We start from the raw sequence: 13,307 nt of genomic DNA on the forward strand, positions 1-13,307 counted from the left end.
CTAAGCGAGTACTCTGTCATTGGGCTACTTCTCCATTCCCTGAGAACTGTTGTTAAGGATATTCATATATGTAAGAATTTCAATAGGAATTTCTTTTCATGACTTCTACTTTACAGCCTTTGCTATTGTGAGAGTTATTTAGACTGTTAGCTTGTATGTTTCCTTGTACATTCCCTAGTGTCTTTCTGCTAGTAGAGCTATGATTTTCAACTATTAGTTTTAGTCTCACTATTTTTCTTTCTCTTGCTACCTTGCATATGATCTTCAGATTCTTATCCGCAGCCTTCCATCTCTGATTTTAACCTCAGGATTTCAATATTTAACTTTTTTTTTTCAAGATGTGGGTCTCTTAGAAATGTTTTCATTTCCTAATAATATATTTTTGCAAATTGTTTTTTTCAAGGTCATATGCAAACACAGAGCTCTCCTTTTGCTCGGGGAAATATATTCAGTGAGCCTCCCACTGAACTTCAGATTAAACAGCAAGAATTATACAAGAATTTTCTTCGTTTTCAGGTGAAATGCTCATTTGGTTATAGTTTCAAACTCATAAAAATAATAATAAACTAAACTGGCAGATATTTTATCTACTGCATACTAAATTCTAAAATGTCATGCAGTTATTCAAGATGTCTACTTTGTATCAGATAAAGGTAATACTAAAATGATATTTTCAGTCATGCCTGTAAAAAAGAAATGAAATATTAGCTATCATAGACATTTCTGAACTTTATTAAACCATTAGTTGTTCATCAGTGAGTGCTGAGGTTTCTCAGCTCCACTTATTGATCACCTGGAGTGTATAATGAACCTTTCTATAAGTTTGTGGGAGTAGAATAGAAAATCAATATTTCTTTCTCTAATGATGTGATATTCTTGACTCATTAGTGCAGATTGTAAATAAATAGAAGTTGCATTTCAGCCAAATGTAGTAGTATGCACCTGTTAATTTCAGTACTCAGGATACTGAGGCAGGAGGAATGAGATTTCAGGCCAGCCATGCTGCATATTAAGACCCTGTCTGACAGGAAACAAAACAAAATTGGGAAAATCCACTTTATTTATGCTTGTGGACCAGAGGAGCTAACACTCGAAAGTTCTGTGACTGAAGTTACAGAAATCCCCAGTTTTTATAGGTCTCTCCACTCATATATATTTTGGTCTTTTTGAGACAGAATCTCTCTGTAGCCTCTGCTGGTCTGAAACTCGCTATGTAGACCAGGCTGGCCTTAAATTCTCAGAGATCCACCTGCCTCTACCTACCAAGTGCTGGGACTAAAGGGGTGCATCACCACGCCCCGCCTCCCATCATATCTTAAGTGCTACAACATTGGTAGATTCAAACTACAGCATATGTGACTACTAGCACAGATGCTTATATATCTCAAGACCACGGAGGAGAAATTCCTTCTGCAGGTATGTTTACAGAAACAGCTATTAAGGGCAGGAGTTCAAACACTCCTTACACCAAAATTTATTGGTGGCATCTTGCAAGCAGGTTAATTGCACACAGGTGTTCTATTGGATAACCGTGGCATTCATTTCTCAGGATAGCTCTGAGGCCTTGGTTTAGTAAGTATTCATAGAACCACTGTAAGTCGAGTACTATGTCCTAAAGTATAAAATCAGTCATTAACCAATAAAAGCTCAGTATCAGACACACAAAAGTAGCATTGAATGCATGGGCATATTTATTTTCCTCTTGAACAGAAACTCAGAATATAAGTTGTTAAAGTTAGTAAGTCTCACTATGATGTATAAGATATAATTTAGCCCCTTAGTCCATCAAATCTTATAGTTGTTTACCTCTTTATTATTCACAAAATACTTTTACTTATAGTAGCTTATTAAACTGCAAAACTGTGTAAGGTAAGGAAAGTATTATTTGTAATTTTTTTTTTTTTTGGTCTTTTTGAGACAGGGTCTCCCTGTAGCCTCAGCTGTCCTAGAACTCACTGTGTAGACCAGGCTGGCCTTGAACTCACAGAAATCCGCCTGCCTCTGCTTCACAAGTGCTGGGACTACAGGCATGCACCACCACGCCCGGCTATTATCTGTATTTTTAAAAGGCAACTAAAGCACAGCCTAACTGGCTTGCTCCTAGTAGAAGAGTTGCTGAATTGTGAAACCTATGCTTGAGGCCAAGTCTCATGACTTCAAGTGTCATGTCTGTAGATGGCACACTTACACATTAGGGACACTAGGAAGTCTTTGTCTCTGGAAAGACTACTAGTAACAGAGGAAGAAGCTTTGACTAGTAGTTTCATCCTTCAGCCCTCCTACACTGTAAATCCTTAGTGTACTCGTGAATGGATTGCTCTCAAATGGTGATCTTCAAATTTTTCTTTCATGAGTCATAAAATCTTTTTATCTTCAAACAAAACACAAAATTCTGAGAAAATGTGAAGTAGCTAAATGGTATTTATTATTGCTATTAACAATATACCGTTAGACTAGAAGTGTCCAAAATTTAAGCATTAAAACAAATATTTTAAAACTTAAAATTTGTGCATAAAAGTGGGAAAAGAAACTTTAGCCTAAGGTCTGCACAAATAAGTAATACAGTTAGTTCAAGTTAATGCATCAGAAGTTCTGATGCTGTCAAAATTGGGTAACTAACATTTGTAAGTGATTACTTATCCATTTATTTTTGATACAAGGTATCCTTGTAGCCCCAGTTGGCCTAGAATTTGCTATATAGACCAGGCTGGCCTTGATCTCACAGAGGTCCACCTGCCTCTGCCTCCTGAGTGGTGAAATTAAAGTCTTGCACCACCTACTCAGTGGAGTGATATGTGTTTTTAACTATGGCCTTAAAAACAAATAAAAAATTTTAGTACATGAATTCAATTGAAAATTTAATTAAAAACTTGCAGGTTTCTTGAGGTATTTTTGTGGTATATAGATTGAAAATTGAGCTAGGTGATCGAAGTTGCTGAATTACTGCTTAAAATGCCTGTTGGCATCAGACTGTGGATTTATTAGACATGTGATCCATTAGTGGTTTACATATTGGCAGTATTTGATTTTGATGAACAGTGGTCCTTTAGTGATTTTTGTTTTCATGGAAGAGGAAGGAGGATCTGAGTGTTGAATATAGGATTTTGTTGGATCCTAAATGTTTTTTCTAGATATGTTGTACTTGAATACGTGCTGCGATGCCTATACACTGCTTGATACTGAATATTAGGCTGTGCTATATAAGTGTCATGAGAAGTGTCAGAATAAACATATGTAGATCATCGGTCATATAGGAAGATCGAGTTGCATTGAAACCATGCAACCTTAAAGCTGGAGGAAATCCAGAGATGAAAAATATAAACAATATGAATAACTATAATCTGTGTCCAGGGTTTACAAATCTATTGATAACCTTAAACCACAGTCATAAGTATTCAGTACCAGCTGGCCTTGGTGGCTCACTCCTGTAATCATAGCACTTGAGAGACTGAGGAAGATCACCATGAATTTCAGGCCAGCCTGGAGTTACATAGGGAGCTCGAGGCCAGCCTCAGTGTGAGACTTTCTTTCAAAGCACCAGAAAATTCAAACAAACAAACAAAATTACCCTCTTCTATCTTCCCTGCCGTATTGTAGAGGGTATGCACTAATTTTTAGAGCTTTCTTCCCTTTAGATCTTATACTCTGCTGTGGAATATTCTCCCCCTGTGCACTCAGAAATACTCAAGGTGACACTCAATGAGTAAACTTTATATTCCTTAACCTCTTACACCTTTAAAGATTTTGTGTGTTTGTGTGTGTGTGTGTGTGTGTGTGTGTATATGTGTGTGTATACACATGCTAAAGATTGAGCCTGGACATTGTGCCTGTGAAGCATACATTCAACTAATGAGCTGCTTATACCCTAAGTTTTAATTCCTTTCCTGTTACTTTGCCAGTAGTTAGGTTAAGAAGAAAGCATTTTGAGGAATCAACCCTTTCATTAAAAAGTTTTTGAATGCAAAAATACTAAGTTATTCTTGTATGGGCATTTTACTCAAGTTTAAGCTCCTGAGATACAGTAGTAATCATCTTAGAATCATATCACTACAAGAACTTACTGAACCCCTTCTATATAGGAAGAACATCTATGTTCTTCATATTGTTTCATTTTAATTCTTTGAGCACTTTCCAGTTGTGAATATTAATAACTCACTAGATGTGAAAATTGAGGCTATGACAGTTTTTTAAGGTCATACATTCTGTATTTGGTGGAGTGAGAATTTAGCTCAGCTTTTAACATTTTTACATTTAACGTGTACCCTTCCTAATGAAATACAGGACATCAAAAAATATAGGAACTAGTGAATAGAAGTTATAAATGTTGAATCTGTGAGAATCCTGGGAAAAGTAAGGTTCTAACTTTTCTATAGTTTACAAAATAATAACTAAACTTAGTTTTTTAGATTGAGGAAAAGAGGCAAAGAGAGGAAGCAGAGCGAGAGAGACTGAGAATTGCAGAAGAAAAGGAAGAAAAACGACTTGCAGAACAGAGAGCAAGGATTCAGCAGGAGTATGAAGAGGAACAGGAGAGGAAGAGGGAAAAGGAGGAGGAGGTATGCTTCCCTCCTCCATATTCCTACTTGGTCTGAAAGTGAAAGCTTTGTTTTGACTTGAAAAGACATTCATTACTTGTTGAGAGTACTGTTCTCTTGAAGTACATGTAGAGATCACCAGATTGTCATCTTCACTGTATATTATTTTACTGGGATCAATTACTAATTTAAGAAAGAGAAATGATTTTTTAACTAAAAATTATATATAGGCTGAAGATGCTATAAAAGTTTTTCTGTAGAACACTGTATCAGTTATATCTTCAATTTTACTTCTTTTTTTTTAGACAAATAATTTTTTGATTAATTTTTAAAATTTTATGTGTGTGTGTCATGCCTTAATTTGTGTAAGTGCACCAGTATTGTGTAGTACCTGTGGAGGTCAGAAGAGGGCGTCAGATCCCCTGGAGCTGCAGTTATGGATGGTTGTTAGCTGCCATGTAGGTGCTGGGATTCAAACCTGGGTTTTTCTGCAAGAGCAGTCAGTGCTCTTAACCACTGACCCATTTTTTCAGCCACTTAGACAAATAACAAAATCTTAAATATACTCCAAGTATATGCAAGAAGTTTATTTTTTCCTTTATTTTAAAGCAAAGGCTGAAAAATGAAGAACTCATTCGATTAGCTGAAGAAAGACGAAAAGAAGCAGAAAGAAAGAAGAAAGAAGAAGAAGAAAAGCATAGTTTACAACTTCAGCACTATTATGAAAGAGAAAATATGATTGGAGATGAAATAAAGGTAAGCTTCAGATGAAAATGGGTCAGACTCATATTGCAGTTCATGCACATCATAATTGTGGAAAAATTAGAAAAAGGGAAAAAGGAGATGGTCTTTGTATGCCTGCTTTTTTCCACACTTTTTCAATTGAGTGTGGACACTGTGTACTGAACTTCTCTTGTGTGGGGCTAGCAATTCTCTGTTGGAACTTTGTGCCTAATGAATATAACAGTCATTCTCCTTTTCATTTATCTAGTGATATATTCTTACTCTGTTTTATATAATATATTGGAAATAAAAAAATAAACTGGTGATTCACCACAGACTGGTTTTCAAGTCCATACCTCTGAGGCAGGGGATTGATGTTCAGATTTGGGTACATGAATCATGAATCACGGTTATTAGACAGAGCTTTCTTCTCCAGAAAGTTAATTTGATCTTATATAACTGATAGAATTTTTCTTTTCTAAAAAATATCTTATTAAAAGCAATAATAATCTAAACTTATTAAATGATTTTGTACATATATATGTATGTATGTGTCTGTACATCTGTAAGTCTTTACATTTATTTTCAGCTCTTGAGACAGCCTTCTCCTGTGGTTCCTGCTCTTCAGAACAAAATTGCAAATAAACTCCAAAGACCTCCTTCAGTCGACACCATCATAAGTTCCTTTATTCATGTAGATACTTTTTTATATAGTGTTTAAATCTTCAGTTATTTGGGATTGAGGTAGTGAATGATATTTCCTTATAGTAGGAGGGATAATGTTTTCATTAGTTTGCCTGTTGCTGCAGTTGCGACTGATAGCATTTGGTACCCTAAAGTTTAGTTCTTTTGGTAAACCATAATCTGTTATAGTAAGTGGTATTTGTCTCCAGACTCTTTAAGAGAGCCCTTTCTTTGAAAATTTGTCTTCTAACTGGCTGTAGTTATACTTACAAAGTCCTCTATATTTTAGACTGAGTTATAGTCAAAAGAGAGCCAGGAAAGTTTTTTAGAAAAGTTGGTTCTTAAGTTGATGCTTGAAAAGTCAGTAGTAATTTCCCATAAAGACAAGGAGGGAATGGACTTTCAGTATGTGCAAAACATGGAGGGCAAGACAAGCCTTGTAGAGAATCTTCTATGGTTCGTCTGGCTTGGTGATGCCTTTGTGCCAAGGTGGTAGACTATGTAAGGTATAGGAGGATGTGCTATGGATTTTGACTTTGTTCCATGGGCTTGTGGATTGCAAAGAGGCTGTTAATACCAGAATAGGCAGAGAAGTGTGTGAGGAAAATTATTTTCCTGAATTCCACTAAGAGTCTGATTCATTTGTTCTGTTGTTGAAAATGCCTAGGGATTCCTTGTAATGTTTAAATGGGATGACATGGGCACCTAAAAAATTTTTTTTTAGTTATTTTTATTTTATGTGTATGTTTGTATTGCCTGCATGTACATAAGTGCACCTTTGTCATACAATGCCCACGGAGGACAGAAGAGGGTGTTGGATCCCCTGGAGTTACAGTTGTTAGCTGTGATATGGGTGCTGGGATTCAAACACAGGTTTTTTTGCAAAAAGAGCCAGTGTTATAAACTGCTGAGCTATCTCTCCAGCCCCATGAAACAGGCACTTTTGCTAGTGTAATGTTCTCCTTTAGGCAGTAAAGACTAAACAGAGACAAGATGCTTTTGCAGAAGACTTTGAGGACTTAAAACAAGGGCAGTGACACAAAGAACTGAGAAGGGTTGACAACTTCATGAAATATTGAGGCACACAAGTATGTGGTAGACTGGAGTCAAGGATAGTATTCAGGTTTCTGGTAAGAGTAGCATTTGGAAATTGAATTGTGATCAAGGAAGAGTTTTAGACTGGATTTGTAGTTTGGGAAGCCATTAACATACTGGTACTTATTAAATTGTCTAGCATAAATGTGTAGATGGGGAAGTAGAGAGAATTGGAGATGGAATTTGAGGAAATTAACTGAGAAGTAGAGAGAGCTACAGACAGAAAGTGGCAGTCATATCAGTTGTTACTGGCCAAGTAAAATTTGGGCTTGTATTGCCAATTGAATGTGTTACTTAGGGATCACTTGGTTAAGGCCAGTGTTGCTGAAGTGGTGGGGTGTGGAAGCATACAGTAGCTGTGTATGGAAATAAGGAAGCACACCCCAGAAATAATGCATTTATTATTCTTTAAGGAAGCTTGACTGTGAAGGGAAGGCAAGAATGAGCAGTAAATGGATAGTGAGTAAAGAAGGGGGAGGTGAGAAATTTCGTTTTTAAAGAACAGTTTTATGCATCAGCTTGAGAGAGAGAGAGAAGAGAATGATTGGAGGAGATAGGTACAACCTACAGATATGGGGGTTAGCATTTGCTAGAGGCAAGGCTCCTTCCATCGTACTAAGAAGGAAGATGAGAAATGGATGTAGGAAAGATTTATAAGTAGGATAGTGTAGACTTTGGTTTCCTTTTACACTTAGGGATAGAGATCTATTGTTGTTGTTAAACAGGAAAGCGCCATGTCCAAGGCACAGTCTCCTCCAGTACCTGCAAGGAAAAATCAGCTTCGTGCGGAAGGTAGGTTTGATAATGCACCTATAATTGAGAAGCTCTTGCTTCTTTGCAACCATTTTAGAATACTTAAGAGAGCTGTAGAAAGTTGCAAAAATAGTAGAAGTACCATGTCCATTTCTCTAGATTCCCATAGTGGTAGCATCCTACGTAGTATAGTATCACAGTGACCTTGGTACACTTTGTAGACCTCCATTAACTTTTACCAGTGTTTACATGTTTACTTGTATGTTTGAGTGTGTTTGTGCAAACATGTGTGTAGTTTCGGGCATTTTTATCAACAGGTTTCAGAGTTGTCCCCCACACCTCCCAACAACTTTCCCTTTTACAATTGCACTCTATACCCCTAAGAATATCTTCATACTTTAAGAATTCCTGTATTTCCAAAACCATGATTATGGCTCTTAATGATGTCCATTAATATGATCTGTATATATGAAGATACAAACTAAACACATAAAATATCTTTCAGAAAGGTTTCTCTGAGCACCTTTATGATAAGCTAGGATGTATTTTAGTAATAAATCTTTTGTTTTTATAATTATTTTTTACTTATGAATGGGAATTTGCAGAGGAGAAGAAAAACGTAATCATGGAATTATCAGAAATGAGGAAACAACTTCGGAGTGAAGAGAGGCGATTGCAAGGACGGCTGCTGCACATGGACAGTGATGATGAAAGCCACATAAGGCATGTCTGAGTTGCATTTCTTTTCTTGCACCTAATCCAGTAATTCCGTAGTTTTGGAATGTGATTACTTAATCTTAGATTCTCCTTAGCTTTTTAGTAGTCTTGTACAAAATCAGATGTAGAAATTTAGGAAATTTGATAGGTAGGAAATAATGATACAGTCATGGAAACTTTCAAGATTGGAATGATTGCACACTATTATGTTTTAGGGTTTTTATATATTTTTTCAATAATGTATTCTTTTTTGGGATATTCATTTCCTAGCAAAACATATAAAAATATATGATCATATAGAAATTTTTTTTTCTTTTCTTTGAGACAGGGTCTCCCTGTAGTCCCAGGTGGCCTGGAACTCACTATGTAGACCAGCCTGGCCACCAACTTACAGAAGTATGCCTGCCTCTGCCTCCCAAGTGCTGGGATTAAAGGCATGTGCTACCACACCAGGTACAAGCTGATCATTTTTGCTAGAAGGATTCAATTATCTAAAGCAGTGCTCTCAAACTATAGGTAATAGTCTTTCAGTAGCTTTAAAATCAGTAGTGGGCTACTACAACCCATTTTTTTCTTTATTAAATAAACTTTCTATTATGGGATAATCTTATAGAAAAGTTGAAACATTGTATGGAGAGTTTCTAGGTATCTTCCCTATTGTTGACACCTTAATATTATGAGAGTATATTTGTCACAACTAAGACATTGCAACATTATTGTTATTAAAAGTCCACACTTCTCTGGATATCTTGCCTAGGGTCATACTTCTAGTGTCCCTTACGAATGTCCACGTTTTCATTTAGTTGTCATTGTTTCCAGTCACCTCTCGTCTGGGACAGTTTTTCAGTATATTTTTTCATTGCAGAAGTTGTCAGGTGCTGGCTAGGAATTCTGTAGTACTCCCCAGTCTGGATGTGTATGAGTCTTCTGATGACTAGACTGGATGAAGAGGTTTTGGAAAGCAGAGCTGGGGGTGTATATTAGTTACTTTCCTGTTGCTGTGATAAAACACCATGACCAAAGCAACTTACAGAAGAAAGTTTATTTGACTTATGGTTCCAGAGGGACAAAAGTCCATTATGGTCAGGGAGTCATGGCAGGAGGCAGCTGGAGCAGATAGCTGAGAGCTCACATCCTCAAGGAGGCACAGTAAGCAGAGAGAATAGGTAGCTGCAAGTGAGACTAGGCTATGAACTCTCAACTGCCCCCTTCCCCCAATTGTCTGTCCTCCAGGAAGGCTGTATCTCCTAAACCTCCACAAACAGCACCGCCAACTAAGGCCAAATACTCCAAATATTTTGGCACCAATGGGGATAGTCTCATTCAAACCATCACAGAGGCTATTCTCCATCACATCCTATGAAGGTGCACAATATCACCTGATTCAAATGTTGTTTATTGGTCAGCTGCACTGGAAAGCTATTGCTTAGTCCTAAATCACTAAATCTAGCATATTCCCTCCCAAGAGCAAAGACAGGCTTGGATTTAGTGCTTTGTGAACCCTGAATACTAACTTAGGAAAAATACATTAGGGTTACTAAACAAGAATCTGTTAAATATATTACTTTGATAGAATATGTACTGTGGGGGCTGGAGAGATGGCTCAGCAGTTAAGAATACACTGACTGCTCTGCAGAGGATCCAGGTTTGATTCCCAGCACCTACGTGGTGGCTATGAACTGTCCTTAACTCCAGTTCCAGGGGAATCTGAAGCCCTCTTCTGATCTCTGCAGCATTGCATGACACGGGTGCACTCACATACACGCAGGCAATACCCTCATACACATTAAAAAAAAAAATGTACCATGATTAGAGACATATCAGGTTTGGTTCTTATTCTAATTTCATAAAGTATCTTCATAAAAAGAGTATCTTTATTATTTTATCACATTATCAAGCTTCTATGTGCTAGGCATGAAAAAAATATGCAGCCCACATGTAAATGAGATCTACTACTAAAACAAATCAATTCAATTCAATTACCTATTAGTATTATGGGAAAGTAGATAGAACCCTATTGTAAAAGACTCCTAGGAATTTTAATGAATCGTTTTCAATCTAGCTGAGTGCTAGAGTTCTGTGTTAGCCTTGTCAGGGCCATTTCTTGGCCCTTCTGAAAATTCCCTGACAGAAAGGAAACTCCATGAGTGGGAACCCCAGCTATTCCTATCTAATTGCTTAGAGAACATTATACATTATAAAGACATGAAAGAAGGAATCCAACCAAACCTTTTATGACTATACCTTAGATCTCATTTTCAAAAAGAAGAGGAGCTGATTAGTGCTAAAGGAAACAGCAATTGGTATTTGGTCTTTGTTTTCAGAACTAGCATTACCATTTTCTATCCCTTTCCTTTGGGGAAATGAAAAAACAGTCAGGCCCTAGAGAAAACTCCCTTCCTAAGCTCCCTAGCATGTTATTAGCCAGGTACCAAAGGAATAGAATATCATTTAACTAATTTAGATATCTTGTTTTCTGGGAATTTTTATTTCACTATAATTTTTAAAAATTTTATTTTTATTTTTTAATTTTATGTGTGTGTGTTGCCTGCAAGTATGTAAGTGCACCCATGTCATGCAATCCCTGCAGAGTTCAGAAGAGTACATTGGATTCCCCCTGGAACTGGAGTTATAGATGGTTGTTAGCTACTTGGGAATCGAATCTGGATCCTCTGATCTTAACCACCAAGCTATTTCTCCAGGCCTGGGTATTTTTTTTTTTTTTTAAATAAAATCACTATTGGGACTCTTTATAATCCCTTTAGTATTGAGTAGAACATTAATACCATGGTTGTCTGTGTAATTTCTACTTTAGGCTGAGAGGAAGGGTAACCTTTACTGATTACCTAATTCATGTTATATGCTCTTCATGTTACATGCCCTTGTTACAACATGACTGAAATGGATAAACATTATCTGCATTTAATAGATAATGCATTAAGGTCAAGCTGCTAAGCAGTAGACCTGGTCTTTGTTTTTTTTACATTAAAAAATTATTTTATGAGTGTTTTGCCTGCAAGTTATGTAAGTGCACCTGTGTTGTGCAATGCCTGTGGAGGACAGAAGAGCGCCTCGGACTCCCTGAGTCACCATGTGGGTTCTGGGAACTGAACCCGGGTCCTCTGCAAGAGCAGCCAGTGCTTTTAACCATTCAGCTATTTCTCCAGGTTCCAGACTTGGTCTTTGAATCTATTTTTCTGTCTCCCAATACTGTGATCTTTCTAGTACATGAACATTTTATAGTAACAAGGAGCTTTGTGTCTCTCAGCATTCTGAAAGACTATAATGACCTTATGAAATGTGGTTTTTCTGTTACTGTTTTTGTTATTTGTTATTTTGAGACAGGATTACATGTAGGCCACCTCAAAGTATGTGTCGGAGGCTGGCCTTGAACTTCTGATCTTCCTCTGTCTCTCAAGTGCTGGGAGTACAGACAAGTGACACCATGCCCTATAAATTCCTTAGTTTTTAGCAATAAGAGATTGAAATAGCAGAGCTGCTACAATTTATGTAATATAGTTCTGTGAAAGATGTCAAGTTGCTTTTATAGTGAATTAAATAGTGAACTCGTTTGCTTTCTATAAAGCACATTTACCATGATATTGTCATTTATAGGAAAAGGGAAAGGAATCCTATGGATATATTTGATATGGCCAGACATCGGGTACAAGCTCCTGTCAGAAGACAGTCCCCTAAGGGCTTAGATGCTACCACTTTTCAGAATATTCATGATTTTAATGAGCTGAAAGAGAGAGGTGAGTATAAACTGCCTTTTAAAGATACAATGGAAAGTCTTCTACCATACCAAAGGCTCTTTAAAGGTGTTCATTTCCCAAAGTAAAATTTCACTAATAGTGCATGAATTAAATGTCTATGTCCTCTAGACCTTTCAGTTTACCTGTCTGGTAGGTGAAGCTTTAGTTTGACTAAAATTTTTCCTTTTTAAGCAGCTAGGCAGATAGCTGTTAGAGCCTTAGAGTGGGTGAGATTGTGTAGACTAGAGAAGAATGGAACTTGGCAATTAATGGAGGTTGGAGAATGGGCGTTGAGCTGATGAGAAAGACTGAGAAGGAATCGGAGTGATTGGAGGAAATGTTAAGAGGATGTGAGGTCCTGCAGGCTGAGGGAGGAGAGCATCAAGAATGGACTATGAGCAGTACCCTCAGCTAGATTTTTTTTTTAAGGGAATGATGGGATCAGAAGACAGTATCCTTTAGAATTAAGACTGAGTAGAAGACCCTAGATTACTATGGAATGGGCCCAAGATTACTTCTAGAAATGCATGCCTGGGAGCCAGCAGAGCCTCCAGGAAGTGCAGGAACTTGGTAGTGTGGTACAGAGTCACCTCACGAGGAAGAGGCTTAGGTTACCAGAAGGAAGGGATGATAGAGGAAGAGAGTGGCATTGCTTAAATAAGTAGGGGGTTTGAGGGACAAGAGTTGACAAGGTCTGTGTAGGCTCTTAGGGGGAGTGGGAGAGAAAGGCTAATTGTCACAGGGCAGGAATCCTGGGAAATCAAAATGTGTTAAGAATGAAAATGCATGTGTTATATGATGATACCATTTAAGGAGCATTCTAGATAGTAGTGTTTAGGAGCAAAGAGGGCAAATTGTTTGATATGTGATCATCCAATAATACCAGGTAAACTAGAATTTAAATTTTCTAAAAGTATTACTATTTTTGACTGCCAGATTTTTAGATGTAGAAAGGAGGTAAGATCATGCTCATCAACCACTATAATACATAATATTATTAACAATTTGGATTGTTTTCTAATCTTCTTTTTGAGGAAGTTTATAA

The 13,307-nt window shown here is 37.1% G+C and overlaps 1 protein-coding gene across 7 annotated transcripts in view; it reads left to right on the top strand.

The window, feature by feature from the left end:
- Cspp1 (centrosome and spindle pole associated protein 1) overlaps positions 1-13,307 on the top strand; it is a 137,805-nt gene that overhangs the window by 101,795 nt on the left and 22,703 nt on the right. For all 7 annotated transcript variants that reach the window (XR_003847255.1, XM_029557006.1, XM_029557007.1 and 4 more), the window contains 7 exons: positions 404-516; positions 4,407-4,556; positions 5,145-5,291; positions 5,848-5,952; positions 7,763-7,829; positions 8,396-8,513; positions 12,123-12,262. Coding sequence is in view for 6 of the 7 variants with exons in the window: in XM_029557006.1 (XP_029412866.1) it covers positions 404-516; positions 4,407-4,556; positions 5,145-5,291; positions 5,848-5,952; positions 7,763-7,829; positions 8,396-8,513; positions 12,123-12,262 (840 nt within the window). In the remaining variant the exon portion in view is untranslated. The remainder of the gene's footprint in view (positions 1-403; positions 517-4,406; positions 4,557-5,144; positions 5,292-5,847; positions 5,953-7,762; positions 7,830-8,395; positions 8,514-12,122; positions 12,263-13,307) is intronic.

Source organism: Nannospalax galili, unplaced genomic scaffold (genome assembly GCF_000622305.1).
Source record: "Nannospalax galili isolate Female #2095 unplaced genomic scaffold, S.galili_v1.0 scaffold247, whole genome shotgun sequence".
NCBI lineage: Eukaryota > Metazoa > Chordata > Mammalia > Rodentia > Spalacidae > Nannospalax > Nannospalax galili.